Source organism: Gorilla gorilla, chromosome 14 (genome assembly GCF_029281585.2).
Source record: "Gorilla gorilla gorilla isolate KB3781 chromosome 14, NHGRI_mGorGor1-v2.1_pri, whole genome shotgun sequence".
NCBI lineage: Eukaryota > Metazoa > Chordata > Mammalia > Primates > Hominidae > Gorilla > Gorilla gorilla.
Window position 1 is genome coordinate 53636947 of NC_073238.2, and position 27776 is coordinate 53664722.

The following is a 27776-nucleotide window of genomic DNA, read 5'->3' on the forward strand; positions in this document are numbered from 1 at the left end:
AGGAAATAGGTAAATTCCTGGAAACATACAACTTCTCAAGATTAAACAAGGAAGAAATTGAACCCTGAACAGACCAATAATGAGTTCTGAAATTGAATCAGAAACTTAAAAAGCTACCAATCAGGCTGGGCATGGTGGCTTGCACCTGTAATTCCAGCACGTTGGAAGGCCAAGGCTGGCAGATCACTTGAGCTCAGAAGTTCGAGACCACCTTGGGCAACATGGTGAAACCCCATCTTTATTAAAAAATATAAAAAGTAGCTGGGTGTGGTTGCATGAACCTATAGTCCCAACTACTAGGGAGGCTGAGGTGAGAGGATGGCTTGAACCTGGGAGGTGGAGGTAGCAGTGAGCCAAGATGGTGCCACTGCACTCCAGCCTGGGCAACAGAGCCACAGCCTGTCTCAAACAAAAAATAAATAAAATAAAACAAAACAAAAAAAGTAAAAAGCTACTAATCAAAAAAGCCTTGTACCAAATGGATGTACAGTCAAATTCTACCAGACATTCAAAGAAGAGTTTTGTACCAATTCTAATGCATGATAAAACCCTCAACAAACTAGGCATCAAAGGAACACACCTCAAAATAAAAACAGCCATCTATGACAAACCCACAGCCAACATCATACTCAATGGGCAAAACCTAGAAGCATTCCCCTTGAGAACTGGAACGAGACAAAGACGCCAACTTTCACCACTCCTATTCAACATAGTACTGGGCTCCCTAGCCAGAGCAACCAGCCAAGAGAAAGTAACAAATGGCATCCAAATAAGAAAAGTATAAGTCAAACTATCTCTCTTTGCTGGTGATATGATTCTATACCTAGAAAACCCTTAAGACTCTGTCAAAAGCTTCCTAGTACTTTTCAATTACTTCAGTAAAGGTTCAGGATACAAAATCAATGCACAAAAATCAGTAGCATTTTTATACACCAATCATATTCAAGTTGAGAGCCAAATCAGGAATGTGATCTCATTTACAATAGCCACAAAAAAATAAAATACCTAGGAATACATGTAACCAAGAAGTGAAAGATTTCTACAAAAAGAACTACAAAATACTGTTGCAAGAAATCATCGATGACACAAACAAATGGAAAAACATTCCATGCTCATAAATTGGAAGAAATCAGAAACTTAAAAAGCTACCAACCATTAATATCAATATCATTAAAATAACCATGCTGCTCAAAGCAATCTACCAACTTTGCAGGTTGGTAGATACTGCTCAGAGCAACCTATCAACTACTAACATCATTGTTCATAAAATTAGAAAAAAAATTCTAAAATTCGTATGGAACCAAAAAAGAGCCCGAATAACCAAAGCAATCCTAAGAAAAAAGAATAAAGCTGGAGGCATCACATTACCTGACTTCAACTATACAACAAATTTACAAAAACCAAAACAGCATGGTACTGGTACAAAAACACACACAGAGACCAATGGAACAGAATAGAGAACCTAGAAATAAAACTGCACGCCTACAACCATCTGATCTTTGGCAAAGTAAACAAAAGTAAGCAATGGGGAAACGATTCCCTATTCGATAAATGGTGCTGGTATAACTGGCTATCCATATGCAGAAGTGGACACCTTCCTTATAGCATATGCAAAAATTGACTCGAGAGATTAAAGATTTAGATGTAAGACCTCAAACTATAAAAATTCTAGATGAAAACCTAGTGAACACCCTTTCAGCATAGGTGTGGGTAAAGAATTTGTGGCTAAGTCCTCAAAAACAATTGTAATTAAAAAAAACAACAAGTGGGACCTTATTAAACTAAAGAGGTTTTGCATAACAAGAGAAATGATCAACGGAGTAAACAGACAACCTACAGAATGGGAGAAAATATTCACAAACAATGCATCTGACGAAGGCCTAATATCCAGAATCTGTAAGAAACTTAAACAATTCAACAAGGAAAAACCAAATAACCACATTAATAAGTGGGCAAAGGACATGAACAGAAACTTCTCACAAGAAGATATACAAGCGGCCAACAAACATGTGAAAGAAAAAATGCTCATCATCACTAAGCATCAGAAAATTCAAGTCAAAACCACAAGATACCATCTCACACCAGTCAGAATGACTTTTGTTAAAAAGTGAAAAAATAGACTGGGTGCGGTGGCTCCCGCCTGTAATCCTAGCACTTTGGGAGGCCGAGGCGGGTGGATCACAAGGTCAGGAGTTCAAGAACAGCCTGGCCAACATGGTGAAACCCCATCTCTACTAAAAATACAAAATCAGCAGGGCGGGCGCCTGTAATCCCAGCTACTCGAGAGGCTGAGGCAGGAGAATCACTTGAACCCGGGAGGCGGAGGTTTCAGTGAGCCGAGATCACACCACAGCACTCCAGCCTTGGTAACAGAGTGAGACTCTGTCTCCAAAACAAAACAAAACACCTAAAAACATAGGTGTTGGCAGGACTGTGAAGAAAAGGGAAATTATACGCTGCTGGCGGGAATGTAAATTAGTTCAGGCATTGTGGAGAGCAGTCTAGGGATTTCTCAAAGAACTAAGAGTTTAACTACCATTCAACTCAACAATCTCACTGCTAGGTATATGCCCAAAATAAAGTGTTCTACCAAGAAGACACATGCACCTGTATTGATCACTGCAGCACTATTCACAATAGCAAAGGCACGTGCCCATCCATGGTGGATTGGGTAAAGAAAATATACAAATACCCCATGGAATACTACGTGGCCATAAAAAAAATCAACATAAAGGCCGTTTTCCTAAGCAAATTAATGCAGAAACAGAAAAGCAAATACCACATGTTCTCATTTATAAATGGGGGCAAAATACTGGATAAACATGTACATAAAGATGGGAACAATAGATATTGGGGAATACAAGGAGAAGGAGGTAGGACAAAGGTTGAAAATCTGCCTATTGGGTGCTATGCTCACTTCTTCGGTGACAGATTCAATCATACTCCAAACCTCTGCATCACACAATATACCTCTGTAACAAACCTGCACATGTACCCCCAGAATCTAAAATAAACATTGAAAAAGGAAAAAAAAAAACTGCAGCTCTGCTCTCTAATGTGACTCTAACATACAAGGCTCTTTTGACCTGTTCTGTTATTTATTATCAGATTTAGAGGACTGCATGGTAGGATGTGGACTCTCTTAAAAGTTGGATGACACCTTTCCCCAAAGCACACAGTGTGCCTCGATGTATGACATTCTAGCTTAGAGTATTGGAGCCACTTCAACAAAAAGAGGAGACAGGATTTTGTTTTTTTTTTTTTTGTTTTTTGTTTTTTTGGGACAGAGACTCGCTCTGTCGCCCAGGTTGGAGTGCAGTGGCACGATCTCTGCTCACTGCAAGCTCCGCCTCCCGGGTTCACGCCAATCTCCTGCCTCAGCCTCCAGAGTAGCTGGGATTACAGGAGTCCGCCACCACGCCCGGCTAATTTTTTTGTATTTTTAGTAGAGACGGAGTTTCACTGTGTTAGCCAGGATGGTCTCGATCTCCTGACCTCGTGATCCGCCTGCCTCAGCCTCCCAAAGTGCTGGGATTACAGGCATGAGCCACTGTGCCCAGCCAAGACATTTTTTAAAGACTCCCTTCATCTTTTTTGTTTGCCCTACTTTCTCCACAGAGCTAACCAGAAGATAAAACGCAGATGTGTTCATCAGTAAGAACTGACACACTCAAGCTATGGCATTAAGCGCTCTCCATAACCATGCATGTCAAAGGGAGCAGAGATTTATGCTCTAGAAAAGATAAGATGTATATCGGCAAAGAGCTCATAACAGAACAGTGCTATGTCTAAGGAGATATGTTAGGGGTGAATTTTGATGGGAAAATATATATCAGCCTTGTCAATTTTATCCAGTGTAGGTTAACCCATTCTGTAGCTGGAGTAGGAGGAGTAAGGAAAGAGCTCTACAGAGACATGCATTAGAGGGCAATGACCAGCTGTTCAAACGCTAAGCTCAAATAGGAGCACATGTTAGATGGGCCTCAGATTGTAAGGGGACAAAAAAAAAAAAACCTTTCTGAATTACAAATGCATTCTTTTATATTCAATGGTATAAGTTTCCCTTCTGGATTCCCACAAAAATTTTGCTGAAGAGCCATAGTTTTCATTTGCTCTGTTGAATCTCTCTTGCCCGCCCCCTCAAATGTTTTAGCTCCACTTTCAAGGTAAGAGACTGTGGGCAAAAGAAAATAACAGGTTTGTGCCCATTTATTTGTACCAGTTATTGTCCCCCAAAGAAATGGTGCTGGCCATCATCAACACAAGAATTTACCAGAAAATACCTATCTGAGATCTCATACTTGCACAGCTGCTCAAATCTGTGAAAGGGCAAGACACACTGACCAGTAGCTGGACTTGACACAAGGGTCAGCAGTGCTGAGCCCAAATTATACAGCAGAGGATGGAAGACATTGCTAGCCATCATTATTATTACTAATGCCATCACTATTAATACTTTTCTGACATCTTAACAATTTCTAACATCAGAATGAAGTTAGTGAAGAAAGCAACTCTTTTTCTTTCAAATTTTGAGCCTCTGAATAATTTTTTATTTTTTTTATTTTTTTTTATTTTGAGACGGAGTCTCACTCTGTCGCCAGGCTGGAGTGCAGTGGCGTGATCTTGGCTCACTGCAACCTCCGCCTCCCAGGTTCATGTGATTCTCCTGCCTCAGTGTCCCAAGTAGCTGGGACTACAGGCGCATGCCATGACACCCGGCTAATTTTTCTATTTTTAGTAGAGATGGGGTTTCACCATGTTGGCCAGGATGGTCTCGATCTCTTGACCTTGTGATCCACCCACCTCAGCCTCCCAAAGTGTTGGGATTACAGGCATGAGCCACCGCGCCTGGCCCTTGAGCCTCTTAAGATTTTAAATGTGCTTTTCATTTGTTATATTTTGCAAGTCGCAAACCGTAAGCATAAAGAAAGTCCATGACAAACAATACCCAGCACAAGGAAATGAGTTCCATTTCTTTTATTAATAATTCTGTATGTAAAATATATCAGTATAAGGTCTGTAGATTAGATAATAGCATTTTATCAATGTTAATTTCCTAATTTGGTAATTGTATTGCCAGATAAGAGAATGTTATTGTTAGGAATTACTCACTTAAGTATTTACGGTTGGGAGGGCAGCATGTCTCAGAAAGAGGGAAAAGGGCAGGAGGGAGGTAGGGACTGATAAACCCAGTGTGATGAAATCAGACATTAAGGGAATCCAGGTGAAAGGAATATAGGACTTCTTTGTATTATTCTGTAGCTTTTCTATATATCTAAAATTACTCCAAAATCAAAATTACACAAATATAAACAAGAATTTGAAAATATCTATGTGACATGGTTTGGGTTTTTGTCCCTGCTCAAATCTCATGTCAAACTATAATCCCCAGTGTTGGAGGAGGGGCCTGGTGGGAGGTGACTGGATCATGGGGGTGGGCTTCGCCCTTGCTGTTCTTATGATAGTGAGTGAGTTGTCACAAGATCTGGTTGTTTAAAAGTGTGTAACACCTCCCCCTTTCTCTCTCTTCCTCCTGTTCCGGCTAGGTAAGACGTGCCTGGTTCCCCTTTGCTTTCTGCCATGACTGTAAGTTTCCTGAGGCCTCCCCTGCCATGCTTCCTCCACAGCCTGTGGAACTGTGCACCAATTAAACCTTTTTTCTTTAAAAATTACCCAGTCTCAGGTAGTTCTTTATAGCAGTGTGAGAACGGACTAATACAATGGGTGTATGTATATGTATAAGTATGTACAAAATCAGTGGGGACTTTTACTCTTGTAAGTTTAAGGAGCAAGAAATCAATAAACATATTGACCATATGATATGCAAAATGAGACACCTGCATAATGGCCATTTTTATTCTGTAATTTTCCTCATGAAAATACTCAATGACCCTCTTACACTCTGTGTGGCTCTGTTAAGCACAGCACACGGTGAGGCTGCTCAGTTGGTTTCCTGCCCTCTGGCCACATCCCATCTAACACAAAACTTCATCCCATTCCTGCCAACCATACCCAACTGAGCAAACAACCTACAAATTGAATCAATTAAATAAAGATGACACCCCAGCACGAATCATACAATGTTCCCGTGAGACAATTCAGGAGATGAATAAGTGTGCAGGACCTGTGTCCAGTGGGGAAGGAACAGAGTGTCATCCATCTTCTCCAGCAGGAGCTGCCTAGAGGACGAGGGAAACACATCGGGGCACAGAGCCCATTTTCCTCCACAAAATTTCCCCAGCCTGGCAAGGTAAAGTGGTTATATATTCGACGTGGGAAACAATATTTCCCACTGAAAAAAGGGGTTTTTCCAGCTGATACATTTGAAGGATTTTATACAAGCAAAGTCTGTCTTCCAAAGAGAAAGACTATTTGTGCAATCAAAGTCATCCCCAGGCAGCTCCAGCTGTGAGTGCTCCTGGCAAGACAGGAAGGCAGAAGGGATGGGAGGCAGGGATTAGAGGAAAGGGATTAGACCTGAACAGGACAGAGCCTCTTTTAAATTCAAGCCTTGTTAAAAGCCAGTGTATCACCCCTCTGTTTCTGCATCCTTTTGACTTTATCCTTGTCACTTCTGCCACCCAGAGCATCATAGCATCACAGATTTTAGAGACAGAGGGACCTAGGAGAAGGATCATTTAGGTCATGGGTTGGCAACCTTATTCTGAAAGAAGCCAGATAGTAAATATTGTAGTTCAAAAGCAACCACGGTCACCACATAAACACATGAGCATGGCAGTGTTCCCATAAAATTTTATTTACAAAAACATGCAAACTAGATTTGGCCCATAGTTTGCCAACCCCTGATGTAAGCCATCTTCCCAATGAGAACACTGCTCCCCAGGACACCAATAGGGCTTTCCCATGTCTCTTGAATGTGTTCTCTTCAGTAGCTGAGTCCTATTCTTTGTTTATAATTTGTAATTTCCTGGCTCCCAGTCTAAAGCAGGCCGGTGATGCTGGGTTACTCTAATCTAAAAATGCAGTCCTGACTCTTTGGGTACTTGCACCACATAATTACCTGCCTGCTCTTTTAATTTCACATACCCAGAACAAAAAGCTATAAAGTTATGGGAAAAAAACAAATTTTTCATCAATAAACCAGGCCGCTGGGATATATATACACATTGGGACATATATTGCTTAACAATGGAGATACACTCTGCTAATGCATTATTAGGTGATTCTGTCATTGTGCAAACATCATAGAGTATATTTACACAAACGTAGATGGTATAGCCTACTCCATTACATAGCTCCATCCTCATCTGGTGGGTCCACCATCACACATGCGATCCATCATTGACTGAAACATCATTATGTAGTGCGTGACTGTACTTCATGTCAATATAAGTAAACTACTTGTGGAAATGAGATTGATATAAAACAAAAGGGGCAGGGTTATGTGGCAGGGAAGAGAGTAGAGATGGGCCAATCAGAGAAACCGGCCCTGGAAGATCTGCGAACTAGATGTCCAGGTGATGTTGCTGGGTATGGCTGTACAGGAACAAACTCTCTGCACTTTCCCTCTTATCTACAGTCCTGTGGGGTTTCCCTTTCATACCACACCAAACCTAATTATTTTTCCTTCCATCAGATCCATCCAGGGTCCTTCCTCCTAAATTCCACTGAGTCAAGGCCCTGTGTCACCCCATCCTGAAATCCCAGTAGGAAGCACATGCCATGGAAAGGGTGGCAGATGCTCTGCCTATTTAGCATTCCCCCAATGCAGAGAAATGGCAAAAGAAACAGAAATACTCTGGCTTCTCCAGAAACATAACCACATTTCAGCAGGACGAGTGGAGCGGCTTCTGAATTCTTATGATCACACCAATCAAATGGACCTCTGTTCTGTGGCCCGGTGGATAGTTTTCTTTCTTTTCTTTTCTTTTCTTTTTTATTAACTTTAAAAGTTCTGGGATACACGTGCAGAACGTGCAGATTTGTTGCATAGGTATACACGTGCCATGGTGGTTTGCTGCACCCTTCAACCCACCACCCAATAGTTTTCTTAACATACACATTTGTGCCACTTACACACAAAAAATGGTTTACCCTTTGTCTTGTCTGGCCAGCTGAGTATCTGCTAGCACAGCTGCTATCAATCCTTGCTTCTTAGCACTGAATCCATCCTAAAAGTTTCCTTAGAGATAATGTACTGTTAAGATGATAAAGGAAACATGTTGGCTCAATGTATAGCGGTGGCCTTTGTGTTCCCACTGTGAACTGACACAGAATCTGATCTCCAGGTGGGGGTGGCTAAGATAACCAATCAGGCTTTATTTAGTGTATGGTGATAAAGATTATCCTTCAGTTTCTGTCCGTAGCTGCTATTTATAAAGGCTGGAAATACCTGAAATCCAGCTCCTCTGACTCATGGACTGCCCAGAAGAGAGTGTGAAAAGAACCAGTCTGTCCCTAATTACTGCTCCTCCATGTGAACTATGGCTGCAGCCATTTTCCTATAAAACCCATGTGAAGAGGTGCTGCATTTCCTCGTGACGTTATTTATCTGCCCTCCCTGTCTGTACCGGTCATACTTCCACTGGCCACCAAGCAGTCTCTGAATATACTCTCTAGGTATCCGGTTACATACCTAGAGAACCGGAACGGAACTGCAGCAAGCACTGCTTTGATGTTTGTTAGCTGCCCTCAATCTAAAAGGTTTTCCTTGATGATCCCTTTTTGCTTGTATAGTAGCTCTTGGGAATGAACCTCATTCAATTTGGGCAAGCATAGCCTTGAGACTCTTTTTGGCAAATTACAATCTGTTGAAAAAGTGCGAGACATGGTAAGATACTCTTCCACAATCTCATTTCCAACTTATAATGAAAGCAAGTCTCAGAACAAATCCTCCTACACATACAGACACTTATTCAACAAATAGCCATCAAAAAGCAGGCACAAAACATCAAACTGACCTGGGAGCTAGTTAAGTCCTAGCTCTCTTTTTAGGTATTTGGAAGACCAACTTCTTGAATAAACTGCTAGGGAAAATGCAGCAAGGTTCCATGGCAGGATTCTGTTCTTTGGCAACAAACAACCAGAAATCTTCCAAACCAGAGACTAGAAACTGAACACTTTAGGGATGATCAAGCCGTGGATACCATTCCTAAGAATAGTGAGGGCACAGATGGAATGCATCAGTAAGGCTGTACTGGGTATCAAAATACTAAAATATGTACCTCTGTCTATAGGTAAACAGCCACTGCCCCAAGTTCCCCCAAAACCCTTTCTTCCCTTGAAAACCCTAGGGAATCCTTGCCTCACATCCCAGAAACCAAAGGGCTAATGCCTGGCAAAGGAAGGCCCCATGGGAGCCTCTGCACATGGCCAGTACTTGTTTTAGCTCACATTTTTCATAGCCTATGACATACTGATTATTAAATATTTTGAATATCACTCAGACTTAGGGTGATAACACTATGACTGGATGGATGCTTAAATCCTTGCAAGCAAAAATAGGGAGTGTCTCTAACTACTTATGTGGATTCTACCAATCCACAATCTTGAGTATCTTTAATTTCACCAATGAAAGTCCATTTTTAATATTCATCATGCTATTTAATAAGATCTAATTCTACCAATAAAAGTCCATTTTGATCATTGCTGTGCTAATTAGTAAAGCTTCCAGTGTTAGTCAAGATATGAATAACAGAACCACTTGTACTAGCACCCATGAGTATCCAGTCTGGAATATGCACTCGAGTTGTGGTTTCCCTTAAATAATACGCATATATCACTGTCTATGATGAAGTATTTTTCAAGGAACTATAGGCATTGTAACAGTAGTCTTAAGAACTGTGAAGGGTTTGATATTTTACTCTATTTGCAATGTAACAAGTTATACTATCACAATTTTGTGTATGCTGGCAAAAGATAGGAGACTCCTGGATCAGAGATAAAGGACTGTATTACTTACAGCACAGCAGGCAGCGTGAGCTTCATGTTTATGTCCACTCCCTTTGTTGCCCTCTCCTCACAGGGGCTGATGCAAAACAGCCCAGATGAATGCAGCAAACATAGTGGGTTTGTGTCCAGTTGAGGAACCCAAACTAAGGGAACTCGAATCTTTTATAATGGACTGCAATAAAATCTGCCCAATCTTTATTTACCCCAGAGAAAGGCATTATTTTTATTATAATGGACACTAAACACACCTATCCTCTGCTCTACTTCCAAGACTGTTTACTACACAAACATCTTCGAAATGATAGTTCAGAATAGAGTGTCTGTGCTGACAAGTTGTGCTAACACACAAGAGATCTGTGAAAAACCATCTCCAACAGCGGCACTAATGAAACTGGCTAAGATCCTAAGTGGAAGCATATTCAATTCACTAGGAAGGCTGAACACTCATTTTCACAGATGTGATTTTGAATTAGAACTGGTGCATGGCATGGATATAAAAAACATGGGAACAACAGACACAGGGGTTCACTAGAGTGAGGCAAAACGGAGAGGGGTAAGGGCTGAAAAACTACCTATGGGGTACTATGTTCCCTACCTGGATGATGGTATCATTTGTACCCCAAACCTCAGTGTTACACAATATATCCATGTAACAATCCTGAACATGTATCCCCTGAATCTAAAATAAAAATTGAAATAATAAAAAAGACAAAAATGTCTTAAAAAATAAAAATAAAAAGGAACTGTTGTATGGGAGTATTTATTTGCATAATGCTTCTTGTAAGCAGAGGTGCGTTTCTGTATAAAATCCCTTAACAAATACTTTCGTAGATAATGAAATCAAGTCAAAGGGGTTCAACTGTGTTCTAGCTTTCTGGGGGAATTTGAGGATGTTGGGAGGTGAGGTCTAGAGTTCAGATCTCTAAGCTTTCCCATCTAAGACTTCCAAATGTTGTTTACTATATAGGTTCTAAGTCTTCAGGTGTCAGGAATCCATTTGAATAATAACAAAAGCTATGAATATTCTCTCCAGAAAAAAGCACATGTCCAAAAGCATATGAAAATTGCAAAGCATTTCAGTAGATTCTCAATTTCTCTGAAGCCTATTGATGGACTATGAGCCACTTAAACGGTCTGGAGAACTTAAATTAAAATCAGCCTGAAAATCAAAGGTTACCAAAACATTTAACTCTTCTACCAGTGTCATCAAAACATCCAGTTGCTAACCCAAAGTAGCTTACTTAGCCAGATATCAATTAAGTATTAATAACATCTCCACCTATCCAAAACATGACCCCAAATCAGGAGGTTAAAAACTACTAGCCAGAACATATAAACATCAATGCTTCAAAGATGTAAAATCCAGCCAGGCATGGTGGCTCATGCTTGTAACCCCAGCACTTTGGGAGGCCGAGGCGGGTGGGTCACTCACTTGAGGCCAGGAGTTCGAGACCTGCCTGGCCATCATGGTGAAACCCTGTCTCTACTAAGAATTACAAAAATTAGCCGGGCATTGTTGTGCATACCTGTAATCCCAACTATTTGGGAGGGCGAGGCAGGAGAATCACTTGAGCCCAGGAGGCAAAAGTTGCAGTGGGCGACAGAGGAAAAAAAAAAATACAGGCTGGGCATGGTGGCTCACGCCTATAACCTCAGCACTTTGGGAGGCTGAGGCGGGCAGATAACGAGGTCAAGAGATCAAGACCATCCTGGCCACCATGGTGAAACCCTGTCTCTACTAAAAATACAAAAATTAGCTGGGTCTGGTGGTGCATGCCTGTAGTCCCAGCAACTCAGGAGGCTGAGGCAGGAGAATCTCTTGAACCTGAAAGGTGGAGGTTGCAGCGAGCCAAGATCACGCCACCGCACTCCAGCCTGGCAACAGAGTGAGACTCCGTCTCAACAACAACAATAACAACATCAAAAAAGACACAAAATCCTCAGAAAAAAGGACTGAAGACTGTTCCTTCATAGTATGATTTTAAAATGATTTATGATCTTTAGAAAGGGCACAAATTAGAAGTGAGAGAATAAAAAGAGACAGGTATCATTAATGACTGCAATGAATAATCAATAACTGTGACATAAAACAATTGCAACGCAACAACAAAACCAGAAAGAACAAAAAAATTATTTCAGTCTTGATTTCTTAGTACAAGGGCAACAGCATTCTATAAATGTCCACAGCTCTCAGGAATGACTATTTGACAACAGAGCCACTAATGACAAAAAGGGGCTTCTTTCTGTTTTATATTTTATATATTCTGGCTGAAATGATGGGAAAGAATATAATGGTTGAGAACATATAATACAAAAAATAATTAGAATGAAACAGCTCAATTTCCTAAATGTCCTTAAGTACTTTACATCTGAAAAGGCAAACTCAGGTACATCTTTTTTTTTAAAAAAACTAATAAAAGGACAACATTGAAAAAACAAAAAGAAGAATCTTTAAAAGAGAGACTAGCATATTCTCCCCAATACTTTTGTAACCATATCTCAAGAAATCTTATTTCCCACAGGTTTTCTAAGAGATTTCCTTTTTCCCGCAATTGCTTGAATTTCCCTGCTATAAATCTCTGCAAGCCACTGAATGAAGCTTTACAAAGGCATAAATAAAAGAGTAGGAATGATCCACACTGAAATAACCAAGCCAAAATAGACTTGAGAAAAAAAGAATGTAGAGCGATTTTTTTTTCCACCTATCAGGGTATCTGGTTCTTTAAATGATTACCCTGACTTGGTTTTTAAATATTTTTCTGGGAGGTGGTTAGGCCATTAGTCCCTTAAAGAGTGATGCCATGATTCTTGGTAGATGTCAGTGGACAAATATATACAGAAACATGATGGCAGCTGCTGTTTCTGTGATCAAAAATTCATAGTAGGTTTCCTTCCTTCCTTCCTTCCTTCCTTCCTTCCTTCCTTCCTTCCTTCCTTCCTCCCTCCCTCCCTCCCTTCCTTCCCCCTTTCCTTTCCTCTCATTCTCCCTCCTAATTTTTTAACCATTCAATAGATGGCAGATATATGGCATGCCAGTAAGAATTATGTCTATCTTATTCACAATTTTGTTTGTGGCACAACTTTTGTTGCCTAGAATGTGCTTAATAAATATTTGCTGAGGAAGTAAGTGAATCTATTGAACACCAAACACCAAGCTAGGCACCGAAGTTGAAAAATCCTATCCCACAGGTTCATCTGGGATCTGCAAAGCTGTGTTTAGGGAAGCAGATCAAATTGAATCTATGATTGTACAGAGTGGGGTCCTTTTTCCCAAAGCAGGACAAGAGGTCTTTACTAAGTTATAAAGTAGAAATGTTCCTGCTCTGATTTTGAAAACGTGGAACCCACTGGAATGGGCAGGTTGAATGAACATCCCTGAAAAAATGTGGCATTCTCCCTACTTCCAGAGTAAAGGCAGAAAACTCTTCATCTGATGGAAAGAGGCCCCTAAGAAAGGCTGAGTGACCAGAAAAGCTTATTATTGTTGCCTTGCGGGTGCCTGAACACTTTGCTCAGTCATGTCATCACTGGCCAGGGTGGGCTCACTTGGACGCGGAAGTTTCCCTGCATCATTTGGAGCCAAGTTCCTGAGTGCCCCCATGGGTTCCTATGCAATTTGGGTCTTTGTTGAATTCACAGCAGCTGCTTGGTTTTCCTGTGATTCTGTGCTAGAGCTCTGGGTGAGGAAATCCAGGCTCATGCTGGACCTTCTAAATGACTTCCAGTGACTTGGATTTAAGTGTCAAAGTTTAGAAAATATTCAGTTAATAGTCATTTGGGAGGTAGGACATCATTGCTGCATTAACGGCCTTAAATTTGCCTACATTTCAATGCATGTTAAATACCTTACTATTAACCAACCTCCCAAATAGCAATCTCAAAATGGAATAATCCATTTACTCTAAGCAATGACCAGTGCACCAAGTGTTAGGAGTCTCTTCCTGAGCTGAGTGACAAGACACTTTAACTGCCGCTCTCTGCAAACACTTGCTGCTTGAGTCAGGAGAACCCTGCTCTGGCACACAACGCAGATGCCTGCAGAAACTGCACAGAGCTGCCTGGCCTGCCTGAGCATGAAGCAACCCAAAAAGTCCACAGGAGTCATAGGAGCCTTCTAACTTCTGGCCAAAATGAAGCGAGTCATATTAAATGTCACAGAGACCAATAGCAGGTTCTCTTGCTTGAGAAGCATCCACTAACACCAACAGCTCAAAATTTTTTTAAAAAATTATACTTTCGTTTGCATTTTTACCCAGCTGACCGAGCCAGAAATTGCAAACAGATTTTTCTCAAGTATGATTAGATTTGAGAGGCAAGACGGCATGAGTCAGGAGTCAAAGAGCTAAAGGATATGTGTCTAAAGAGATGTGGGACAGTCAGTGTTCAGACTAGAGTAGAAGAGATTTCTTCTTTTGATTGAAAATTGGAAGAAACAGACTCTCATCTTTATCAACACTGGGAGGCTCTGAGTTTCCAGTTTACGGCACTGCTCTTAAGAAGCCACCAGCATAATTTCAAGAAAAGGAACCATGATGGCTTCTTAATCAAATTAAATAGCAAAATGAAAGCAATAATTACTCAAATTTACTTGGCAAAATAGCGAGACAAATTAATTGAAACACTACTTTTGATCACAGGGATATAATTAGAAAAGTCTTTGGTGGATGAGAATATCTCTGAGGCATGAATTAAATCAATTGGATAACCTGATTATAAAGCCCTTATGCTTAATGTGTAAACCCAAACTTACTGTTGCGGAATGTAAAAGGAAGAATAAAGATTGATCAGCAAATATGCATTTAAATGGTCCTGTCCAACTGCAAACATTACTGGGCTTTTATTATGTGCCAGATGCTGTGACACTATGTATTCTTATCATTTATACTGTTTTATTCTCTCAAAAAGCAATAAATAAAAATCAGCATTATTAACACCTGCCACGACTGTCCCTCTGTCCACAACCACAGGCTACACTGATGATAGGACCACAGACAGTGAAGTCTGACAAAGAAAGAAAAGACTAAAATGGCTTTTCTCCTTTTTATCTCATCTTCCTCTTACAAATCCCACTACTTCTCAGTAAAATCAAATCTTATAAAACTCTAAGTGCGTCTAAGCTGAACCATAAGAAGCACGTGGCATTCGCTGGCAGCCATTATCCCTTTGAGTGGACACATGACAAAGCTGGCCCAATTAGAGTGAGGAGAGAGACTCTGATTCCATTTCTGGGGAGAAGCTTGTCCTCTCCTTTTGGCATGAACAAGGATGTTTAAAGCCACAAGTGCCAAACACTCTTACAACCATGGGGAGAACTAACGTCAAAATGAAGCCAGCCTACAGATGGCGGATGGTTACAGCCAGTCTACAGACAGTTCTTCCTGAACATGGGCCCTGGAAAACATCTCTGAGCTCCTGAGTCAGTCAAGTCTGTAGCTGACCTTAGCTCCTGCCTTGCTATAATAAGAGATCTCACACGTCTTCTTTGTTTTGGCGTGTTTGAGCCAGACTTTTATAACCTAAACCTAAAGCATCCTAGTCTATACAAAACATAATGAATGTTTGTTAAGCAAGGCAAGTACGAAACAAAAATACTTTTCTATACAACTAAGGACGATTTTTTTCAAAGTATGCTCACTGACCACTTGCACCTAAATCACATTGGATACTTGTTTAAACCGCAAATGAAAGAATTATGCAGCCTGTCTGAATTCTTGTTTCTCTGTTTTAAAAAATGTGTGGATTCACACCTACTCCTTGCTTCTTCATAAATTAGTGTGATCCAAAAGTAAGCAGAGTAACAGACTTTGATTTGTGAAAGTGAATACTTTTGCAAGATTGCTTCAGAGTCCTGCACTTAATAAAATATAAAAATGCTTGAGAATCAATAGGATTATAAGATTGTTTTTAAGGCATATAAAAAAATTCTCTCCAATTCTCCTTTCTAAGGAAAAGAGGTATTTTTTAAAGTAGGTTCTTTCAGATTCCTACACATTATACTACAACTACAAATGTGAGGTTTTTAAGAAATCCTTCTTGCCTAACTATTACTTACATTTTTGAACTCAGTTTAAATGTTCTGACCTTGGGAGGCTCTTCAAGTATTATTTTGTACCATGGCTGATACTTGGAATTAAAACCTGTCCAAACAGGGAAGCAGTACATAAAGTAGCCTCCTTCCTGACTTTTCCTCCTGCCCTCTCTGCAACCTCTCTCTCCATGTCAACCCAGACCACATGCAGACTCAAACCCTTTACCTACCTAAATCCTACAAGGGCTGAGAGCTCCGCCTGTATAATACTTCCTGAGGAAGCTCACAGGTGAGGTTAGGTCCCCTTGAAATATGAGATAGCAACTAAATACAAGTCAGGCTACTTTCATTTGGGAGAGTAAACAGGCCTCAAACATCACCCAATATGGAAACAAATTACTGTGTTTTTTGTTTCCATAAAACACAGGCTGGACGTTCCTAGGGAAGGCCAGCTTCAGGGATGACTGCTCCACAGACTGGTTTCTCTGCCCACTCCTCTGCAGGCTGCTTACTCCTGCAGGTCCCCATGGTCAGAGGGGGCTGTCAGAGGGGGTGAGCCAGGAATGTGTGGCCTCTCCCTTAGGCATAGGATCCCTTCTTCCCCAAGATGCCTCTAGACTCACTGGTCCAAATGAGCCTACGCGTTCCCATTCTATGTCAGTGTTAGCAGTGGGCTGACAAAGGCTGAGGTACAGTGCTTGCCACCTTCCTTCCCACTGCCACTCAACAAGAAAATTGTAGTATTTATACAGCGTACTAGGGTAATTGGATGGGGCTGCTCAGTGCAGTCTTCAACTATCCTGGGTCCTGACCAGCTGCCTTGAGAGCTGCAGGGATCAATAAATGAGCACAGCTGAAATGTAACCATTTCTGGCACACCAGAGGTATTCTTTGCTTGAGATCAGGGATTGTCAAACTGTGGCTCCACTGCTTGCTTTTGTAAATAAAGTTTAATTGGCAAGCAGCTAACAAACATGAGAAAATGTTCAACATCACTAATTATCAAAGAAATGGAAAACCACAATGAGAGATACCCTTTCACACCAGTCAGAATGGCTATTATTAAAAAGTCAGAAAACAACAGATGCTGGCGAGGCTATGGAGAAAAATGAATGCTTATACACTGTTGGTGGGAATGTAAATTAGTTCAGCCACTGTGGAAAGCAGTTTGGAGATTTCTCAAAGAACTTAATAAAGAACTACCATTCAACCCAGCAATCCCATTACTGGATATATATACAAAAGAAAATAAATCATTCTACCAAAAAGATTCATGTACCCCATATGTTCATCAAAGTACTCTTCACAATAGCAAGGACATGGAATTAACCTATCAATGGTGGATTGGATAAAGAAAATGTAGTATTCCACACCATGGAATACTACACAGCCATAAAAAGGAATGAAATAATGTCCTTTGCAGCAACATGGATACAACTGGAAGCCATTATCCTAAGGAGTAAATACAAAAACAGAAAACCAAATATTGCATGTTCTCATTTATATTAATAAGTAGGAGCTAAACACTATGTACTCACGGACAGATATGTGGCCAACAATAGACACTAGAGACTACTATGAGGGGAGGGATGGAGTGGGGCAAGGGTTGAAAACTAACTCCTGGGCATTATGCTCATTAGCTGGGTGATTAGATCAATCATACCCCAAATCTCCGCATCAAGCAATACACTCATGTAATAAACTTGCACATGTACCCACTGAATCTAAAATAAAAGTTGAAATTATTAAAAAAAAATAAAGTTCTATTGGGGCCATCTATCTTTTCTGCAGAGTTAAGTAGCTGCAATAGAGACCACATAACTCACAAAGCTGAAGATATTATCTGACCCTTTATAGAAGTGTTTGCCAACCTCTGGCTTAGACGCACCAACTAGTGTGGAATAATGTCAGCAAGTCAACCACAATTTCCATTCTAGCACCCAACACTTTTCCTTTCTAACATACTTCACGTTTATGTTATCTTTTTGAACATCTGCCTCCCTTGCTAATTGAAGTTCCCTGAGGGCAGTGAATAGTGTCATTTTTTATTCATTGCTGATGCCACATCCCCAGCACCTAGCCCATGGGCTGGCTCATTATAAGCACTCCATAAATATTTGTTGGCTGACTAATTGAGATAAATGCACTACTTAAATAATCTTCTATGTAGGAGCAAAAGCAATTATTTCTTTCAGGATGCTCCAGATCAGAGAGTAACAACATATCAAAAACAGCACGTCAACAAAGAGACACGTATTCTCCAATAAGAAGGGCATGAGCTTTAATAACATTAACATTTCACAACCCTTGGGAGGAAGATGTGTCTACGTGCTGTCTCCCTTGAGAAGAGGCAGAAACAAACTTGGATTCTCAGAATCTGAGAGGCAAGGTGTGGCAGAGGCAAGCAGCATGTTTGCTGGAGCCATCTTAACCAAGAATGCTCACTCATGACCTCATGCTGCAGCCCACCAGCTACAGTTCCAGGTACCCTCTCTATTTAACTTCATAATTTGTGACTTCACTAGGTCACTGAAGCTCAACTTTCATTAGTGTTCAGGGGAACAGTAATGATTTCTAAAAGGTAGAAAGCATAGAGAGTGAAGAGGGATGGGCCAGGCAGGGTGGCTCATGCCCATAATCCCAGCACTTTGGGAGGCTGAGGTGGGTGGATCACTTGAGGTCAGGGGTTCGAGACTAGCCTGGCCAACATGGCGAAACCCCATCTCTACTAAAAATACAAAAATTAGCTGGGCCTGGTGGCAGGTGCCTGTAATCTCAGCTACTTAGGAGGCTGAGGCATGAGAATCGCTTAACCTGGGAGGTGGAGGTTGCAGTGAGCTGAAATCTCTCCACTGCACTCCAGCCTAGGCGAGAGAGTGAGACTTTGTCTCAAAAAAAAAAAAAAAAAAGGAAAGTGAAGTGGGATGGGCCTAGAGATATCTCTATGCCACACTTTCTCTTTAGGTCTTCCTTTCAAAGAATAGATAACAGAGTCCACAAAGATAACAGTAACCTAGAGAAACAGACCTTGATAAAGCCCAAAAAACTTATGCAGTGGACCTAGAACTCATTTTATCTGTGGATGATGCCAGTTTTTTTTTTCTCATTAACCAATCTAAGGAAATTTAGAAACGCATGATCAGAAATGAAAACAGCTTTATAGTTTTTTAAATTGCCAGAATGGTTTTAGAGTGTATAATAACATTAAAAAACAATTACCACTAGTAAAGAGGCAAGTATTTTTCAACGTTTAGTTTGACATTCAAAGTTTTATTCCACAATGCCGGGGACATACAAAATACTGAGGTGCAGTAATGAAAATTGCAATAACAGGACCTGAACTTCATTATAATCTGCTAATTAATATAGCAATACACAATAACAACAGGTCAGCATACACAGGATCATGATCAAGTTGAGGCCTGTGTTGAACAGCCAAGAATGCCTCAAACACCAGGGAAAGAAAAATGCCAAGCACTGTATTCAAATATCTCCCCTAGACACAGTTTGCTTTCCAAAAAAAAGCTGGCAGTCAGCTTTGCATGCCAGCATTTCAGCATTTTTTCCCCTTCTCTACATTTATGGCAAACCCAAACTAAACCAGATGTAGGAAAGCCTTGTCATCAAAGAGGGAAGAATAGGTAAAAGGAAATCTCTTATTTGTTTTATCCATGCAAATTACGTGGTATTTAGAACAGTCTTCTCTACCAGAAGAGCCAGTATTATATTCGACGGAAGTAGGGTGGTTATCACCCACGAAGTCAAATAAAAATTGCTTCATTTTTTCATTTTCAAATTCACAGACCTTTAATACTTTTTTTCTGTCCCCTTTTCTCAGAATCTAACAGAATTTTTTTCATAGATGTTCTAACATAAAAATTTAAAATTAATCTTTGGAATATAGTAATACTGCCATTAGACCAATTCCCTCACAATTTTTCTTCTTAAAGTATTTCATGTAAAAAGTAGATGTCTAAGTTAGTAATTGACTATGTACTAATTATCAGAATCTCAGTCTGTCCATCCATATAGTAGGGGAAAATATATTTGCTATCACTTGGCAATGATGGGCTTCAGGACATGCTACCCTAAAATGTAGCACCTTGACATTTGAGAAAGCAGCAGAAGCAGGAAAGTCTCTCTCACCTTCTCCTGCTGCCCTTCTCTCCTAAAGCAGATCATCAAACCTAGAAAGGATTATCCGACCTTCCTCTGAAGCAGATCATAAAGCCATCACTGGAAAGACGCTCTCACCATACCCAGAAGAAAGGAATATTCTTACCTCCGGCAATACAAGGACACAGAGAGGAGTCTGAACAAACAGGTCTTGCTAAGTTCTGCAGTTTATTACCACTAGATCATACCCTCTTTGTCCAATCATACTTCTCCAGAACAATCCCACTTCTTCATTAAACCTAGCATAAAAAGTATACAGGTTTACCTGCCTCTCCAAGTCTTCATTTCTTTATGAAGGGTCCTATGTCATGAAAATTTTATTTTAAATGAATTTGTATGCTTTTCTCTTGTTGATCTGCCTTTTATTATAGGAGCCTTAGGTTTGAATCTAGCAATGGGGAAGAGAAAATACATTTCTTTTCCCATACAATGATAAGTGTTTTATGGGTTCATATTCTTTGATCTAGTAATACCAATTCTAGAAAAAGATTCTAAGAAAATATTCAGTGGGAAAAGCACTTATATTCATCAAACTACTCATCATAACATGTCTTAAAACAACAGATACTGGAATAGACTAAATGCCCAGCTAGCAAGAAATAAGAAAGTGGTTAAGTAAATGTAGGTTTATCAAGCAAGTGAAATATTATCCAATTATTACAAATTAAAATGACACAAACCATGGAGTATTCTGCAAAATATTTTATAGATTGCAACATAAGTAAGTAGACTACACTATGGTTACAAATGAAAACTACCTGAAATTTTCTTATTAGTCCGCAGAAAAACAAATTTGTGAGTTAAGAGCCTTTTATCAATGTGCAGACTCTCACCCAATCATCACATTTATCAGAGTAGCACCTGACTCTTCCTGTCGCTGGAATCCCTGTGGTCTCCTGATGAGCTTTTCCCATTCTTTCCTTGTGCCTTTGCTATACTGTATTCCTCACCTGCAAAGTGCTTCCATCTAATCCTGATAATCCGTATGTAGCACTTTGTTCAAGACTGAACTCCATTCTCACCTCTTTCACAAAGTGGCCTTATTAGACCAACGATATGAAATTGCTTTGAATTGCTTAACTTGTATTATCATTTCCTTGACTATTTTGTTGTCGCCTCTTCTTAGACTGCAAATTCTACAGAATTATTTTTAGCCCATGCAATGGGTAAAAAATATGTGATTTTGAAAAATGAAGTAATCAATGAGTATAAACTCTTCGGGGCAGGGGCCATTTCTTATCTTTGTATCTACAATACTCATCATAGTACTGAGCAAACAGTAGATTATCAATAACTCTTCACTAAATAAATGGATACATTTATATTGTTACACGTGACTACTGGCTGTAATACCCAGGGAGGTTTTTCTTATCTGTTCCCTTTCCACTTTCTGCTTCTATGAAACATCAGATAAGGTTCTTTTTCTAAAAGGAGTGCCATCCATGAAGAGAGCTTACCCAGGTCAAACTGGCCAGAAGTGTAGCCACAAGTCTGCCGGACTTCCTCACTGTCCCAGCCCAAGGGGTAGAGGGCACAGCCAGCACCAATCAACAAGCCTGCAAAGAGATAAGACAAGAGGGCTTTACCAGTGCTTCTCTGCATCACTAGATAAAGGTGGTGGGATCAATATTTAGCAATATAACAAGACCACAGCGTCTGCTTTTTAGACAGCACCAACCACAACTCTTTTAAGCAATCTAAGGTCAGTTTGACTCCAACAACAATTTCAAGTCAGCTTAAAAGAAAAAAAAAACTTGACAGCTCAGTTTGGGTCCAACTTTGCCTTTTAAAGCATTAAAAGCCTTGCAAATCCTGTTTAGGAAATACAATTCAGAAGCTTTTTAAATCATTCTTGCAAAAAGCCAACCAATTCCACCATTAATCCATGCAAACAAGTATTTCAAGAGCAAGCAAAAGTTCCTAATAGGTTATGATTTCTTATTCACTAGATTTTTGTTTCCTATTTAAGAATAAAATAGAATGATTCAGTGTTGTCAAATTTTACCAGGGGCAGAAAGAACATAAAGAGTTTCATGAATGGCCTCAGCACATTCATCAAACCTCTGAACTGTACTGCCCATTATTAGGCGATGTGGAGAATCACTGAGCATCCACGCATCTCAGAAAGTCTCAGGAAGACAGACATTTATCATAATCTAAGCACCCCTTGCTGCTAAAACCAAAAGTTTTGATGACTAAACTGAAGAAAGTGATGGTTTTATCTTAATATAGATTAAGTTATCCTGGCAGCACTCTCTGAGCTGACAGCTTTCAATTGGTGCGTCTTTAGTTTGCATCAAAGCCTAACGTGGTTTTACAAGAAGCTAAATGAGATTTAAACACTCACTATTTGAATTTGTGGGCTAATCTGAAAGTAAGATCTTGTTGTGTCAATCACAGGTGTTATTAACATCTGTGAGTACCACAAATGTGCTGAACCCATAGGACCAACAGATACATAGTCTAATGTTGGGGAAGCGGCTTATCAGGTGCTAAATGACAGAGCCCCCTAAATAGGAAAATCCATTAATATGGTACCGTGGAAGAGGATGGCAGGGCTCGGAATGTATCTAGGAAAGGATATCTTCAATATTTCTGCACCAAGTCCCTTCCGGGCCTTCTTTTGTCTTTTTCTTCCCTACCCTGGTCAGTCACCCCTGGTGGATAAATTGAGCAGTAGTAATCCATACAAATAATCTGTTTCCTCACAGGTAACTAAAGGAGAGCTAGCTACTTTCCATCCCTGTCCTCAACTACCCTGAGGAGCTCTAAGGAAAGGCCTCCCTCACCCCCACACCCATCCTGATACATTTCCTACCCTGGTAATGCTTTCCCCAGTCTGCCCCTTGGTTGACATGAAGGGCCTTCTATATGCAAGGCAGAGGGCCATCTACTTGTGGGAGTGCTAGAAAGAATGATTGAAACTATGAATCACTAGTCTCAGGATGTCCTACATGCAACTGCATAAATATGAATTATGTTGAAGCTGAAGAATAATTTAGAAAGCAGTTATACAAGCTTTTGCTGACGAGGCAAATGTCCTAGTGGCCAATTTCCTTAGGCTTTTTCCCTTGGGATAGAATGTACAGCATTCTAAAGACAACTCCAAACTAGTTTTGGGCACCATTAAGGAAATTATTAATGAGGATGCCAAGCTTTGTGCAAAATGAATTCCATGAATGTTTAATAAACAATGAGGTATCATGTCTGCAATACTCAGTTCTTAAATTAATAGGTAGCACCACTTTCTGAGAAGATCTTGTGAACAATTTTTTTTAAAGGATGACAAATGCAGAAAGGCATCTGGACAAGAAGTATTTAAGTGTAAGAAAAATGAAAAATAGTAACATTTAAGCCAGGGGGCCCCAACCCCCGAGCCATGAACCAGTATGGGTCCATGGTCTGTTAGGAAATGGGCCACAGAGCAGGAGGTGAGCAGCAGGCAAGCAAGTAAAGTTTCATCTGTATTTACAGCCACTCCCCATTGCTCACATTACCACATGAGCTCTGCCTCCTGTCAGATCAGTGGTGGCATCAGTTTTTTTTTTTTTTTTTTGAGACAGAGTCTCGCACTGTCATCCAGGCTGGAGTGCAGTGGTGCAATCTAAGCTCACTGCAACCTCTGCCTCCCCGTCTCTGCCTCCTGAGTAGCTGGGATTACAGGTGGCTGCCACTGCACCCAGCTAATTTTTGTATTTTTAGTAGAGATGGGGTTTCACCATGTTGACCAGGCTGATCTAGAACTCCTGACCACAGGTGATCTGCCTGCCTCGGCCTCCTAAAGTCCTGGGATGACAGGTGTGAACCACTGCGCCCGGCCTAGCATTAGATTCTTGTAGGAGCATGAACCCTATTGTGAACTATGCATGCAAGGGATCTAGGTTGCATGCTCCTTATGAGAATCTAATGCCTGATGATCTGTCACTGTCTCCCATCACCCTGAGATGGGACTGTCTAGTTGCAGGAAAATAGGCCCAGGGCTCTCACTGATTCTACATTATGGTGAGTTGTATAATTATTTCATTATATAATCACAGTGTAATAATAATAGAAATAAAGTCCACACTAAATGTAATGTGCTTGAATCATCCTGAAACCACCCTCCTCCACTCAGTCCGTGGAAAAATTGTCTTCCATGAAACTGGTCTGTGGTGTAAAAAAAGGTTGGGGATTTCTGATTTAAGCCATCAGTAATTTCCTCTTTACCTGACAAGTAAATGAAAAACAGTTTTATTTGCTAATGCTCTTTTCATTACGAGTAAAAACTATGTGCCATGAAGTCATGAAAACACCTAGTTTGGCCCAGTCTTATGCTAGTCACTTTGGGACACTAGATAGAAAGGAGCTTACATATGGAACACTTAGGCCAGGGGCTCTCCAAGGGGCAGAACACTTGGCAGTCAGAGTCTTTTGTGGAATTCTGGGTTGTTTTTGTGATACTGTAACCAGGGACCTTGGTTTTAACAATCACCCACTTTCTTTTTCTTCCTTCTCTCCGCTCTCACCCTTTCATTCCTTCACTCTCTAGATACTCCCCTCCAACAGCGCATGCTTATCTAATTGTGCTCTTGCTCTTGAAACAAACCAGGCCGGAGCCCCATGGCAGAATCCTCCCACTTAGGAAGAGTTCCACCATTAGTCCACCATCACTGAAGTCAAGATAATGCCAACCAGACTTCTGGACAGGCAATTACCCAAGATGGCCACCAGAATGTTAAAATAAAACTTTAGACAAATTAAATTTAACAGAGTTTAATTGAGTAAGGGTTAAAAAAAATTCACAAATCAGGCAGCCTTCAGAATCATGGCAGATTCAGAGAGACTCCCGGGATACCTTATGGTCAGAGCAAATTTATAGACAAAAAAAAAAAAAAAAAAAAAGGAAAGTGACATACAGAAACCAGAAGTGAGGTACAGAAACAGATGGATTGGTTACAGCTTGGTGTTTGACTTATCTGAACACAGTTTGAACAGTCAGCAGCATATGCGTTGTTGAAGTATGGATGCTGGGATTGGCTGAGATTGCAGCTATTGTTACAGAAGCATACTCCTAAATTAGGTTTTCTACTAAGTCTACTTACTTGTCTACCTACTAAGTTAGGTTATGGTTCACCCTCAAGGACTTATGTATGGAAGTATGGAGGTTTTCTCAGGCCACATTTAGTTCAATTTAACAAGAACAAGATATACAGACTGTGTACCCTGCACTACTCCGGAATGTCTCCTATACCAAGTTTCCCTTTAAAAGTCCTATGGTAAATTTTAAAATGTAAGATGGTATTTAGAACACTAGATTGCCATCTTCTCAGGTTGCTGGTTCTCCGATTAAACCTGCTTTTCCTCCCACCAAACTTTGTCTCTTGTGTTCTGTCTGGCTTTCTACCGGCAAGCAGCCAAACCTAGAGTGGGTTACATTACTTTGTTTTTTGTTTGTTTGGTTGTTTTGTTTTGTTTTTTTGAGATGGAGTCTTGCTGTTTCCCAGGCTGGAGTGCAGTGGTGTGATCTTGGCTTACTCCTGGGTTCAAGCGATTCTCCTGCCTCAGCCTTCCTGGGTAGCTGGGATTACAGGCGCGTGCCCCCACGCCCAGCTGATTTTTGTATTTTTAGTAGAGACGGGGTTTCCCCATGTTGGTCAGGTTGGTCTTGAACTCCTGACCTTGTGATCTGCCTGCCTCAGCCTCCCAAACTGCTGGGATTACAGGTGTGAGCCACTGCGCCCAGCCACATTACTTTGAAACGTAGATTCAACCATATAAATTAGGAACAATTTTATACACAGGAAATTTGTGGTACATGTATGAATTTTAAAAACATACCATGAACATATGCTCACATGTTTAAAAAGTTGTTCAGTGGAGGGCAACTAGCTTATCTGAATTTTTATATTAATATTTATGTAGCTCTTGTTTTGTCATCTGCTAGTATTTGCTAGCAGGAAAGAAACTGCAGACTCCAAAAATTTGAGAAACATTTCTGGGAAAAAAATGTACGTTACAAACCGTATGATCAGGCTAATTGGCTATCACAGTGATTAGGATATGTAGGTAAACATTTCAGTGGCCTCCCCACTAACTTGCTACCTGCTACCACCGTATGTTATGGTAAAAGGGAGTTTCAGACCAAATTTGGCCAAATATGCAACAAATGTTTATTAGTAAGCTGACACGAAAAAGAGTCAGAAGACCATTCTGTAAGCTCAGTGAAATCCAGTGACCTGCCCCCCTGCCCAACACAACTCCATCATATAGTCATTGTAACAAGGACCTCACATGAAATTTTCAACACTCAATGGACAAATATGAGGCAGTTCAGGGAAACTTTAGGTCAGATCAGGCCACAATATTTTCCATTAAATGGAAGTGGAGAGGGAGCACAGGTCCAAAGAGAGAGATCTTAACCTGGACTGCCCCATGCAGTAGCCAATAGCCACAGGTAGCCCTTTAAGTTTAAATGTTAAGTTAATTAAGATTAAATACAACTCAAAAATTCAATCCCTCAGTTGCACCAACTACATTTCAAGTGCTCAATAGCCACCTGGCACTAGTGGCTACCATACTGGACAGTGTAAATTAGACCATTTCCATAACTGTAGTTCTACTGGAGGATGGCTGTGCTAGATATAAGACACACTTTAAAAGAATGCTGGATTTGTCAGGTTCTTAGGTCTTAAGCCTGATGGTGCTTGTTAAGAATCAAAATCATCATTGCTCTTTAAAGTTCTTCCTTTTAGGTAGGGCTAGAGACCAGGAAACTATATTTCATAAACTAGTGGGAGTTCTGGGTCATACTCTGTCAATAAGAAGCTCTCATGTGGAATATAAAAGATAAAAGGGATAAACTGGTATTCCACATTCACACCTGCAGCCAGGGGCAAGCCTTTCTGCAGACAGTAGACAGTGACATTTTGGGAGTGATTTCCAGGTGTCCCCCTCCTCATCACCCACTAAGGTGGATTATCAGCTGTAGCTTCTTTTGATCCCAGCACTTCCTGATTTCCTGAATTCTTCAAAACAGCTTCTCTGACCTTCACTTTCTCAGACCTCTTAGTAGGTCTACAAAAAATGTTAAATCCCTGGGCTACATCCCTTCCTGCTGGAAATATCTGGAGTGGTTTCTCTTACTGGTCAAACTCTGACTGGTCAAACTCTGACTGGTACATGCCCACTCACAAAAGGGCAGAAGAGCCAATACTGATCTTAATACCCCACCGTATTTCTTGAACATTATCCATTTCCTTAAGTAAAAATTATCTCGAAACACAATTTATGCTAATTATTAAACTTCTGGGGCAAGTACAGATAGCAATATTCTAAAGCTTTGCCTTTAAGCATGCCTGTGGTATGGTCTCTCGTTAGGAAATGTAACAGGCTAAGTAACCTCCCCTGAAATGTAGATTTCTGAAGAGGATACTTCAAATGTTAACTAATTGTCTTTTGGGGGAGGACTGAAGTCAACTAGCATTTTGTTGTCTATACTGAAGTAGTATTTTGTAAAGTAGAGGCAATTAAATGTAAAAGTGAGAACATCTTTTTAATGGAAGAAATTTGCCATTGTTCATTTCCAGCAGTGTTAAATCTTAGCCCATGTTGTGGAAATCAATGTTTGATGGAAGCACAGTTTAGAAATCCCTGAATTAGATACCGCTTGGGAATTACACTG

General features: G+C 40.4%; 1 protein-coding gene across 2 annotated transcripts in view; it reads right to left on the reverse strand.

The window, feature by feature from the left end:
* The window catches only part of LHFPL6 (LHFPL tetraspan subfamily member 6), a 258726-nt gene that overhangs the window by 13747 nt on the left and 217203 nt on the right, over positions 1-27776 (reverse strand). For both annotated transcript variants that reach the window (XM_004054413.5, XM_055360020.2), the window contains exon 3: positions 21574-21672. In XM_004054413.5, coding sequence (XP_004054461.4) covers positions 21574-21672 — 99 coding nt within the window. The remainder of the gene's footprint in view (positions 1-21573; positions 21673-27776) is intronic.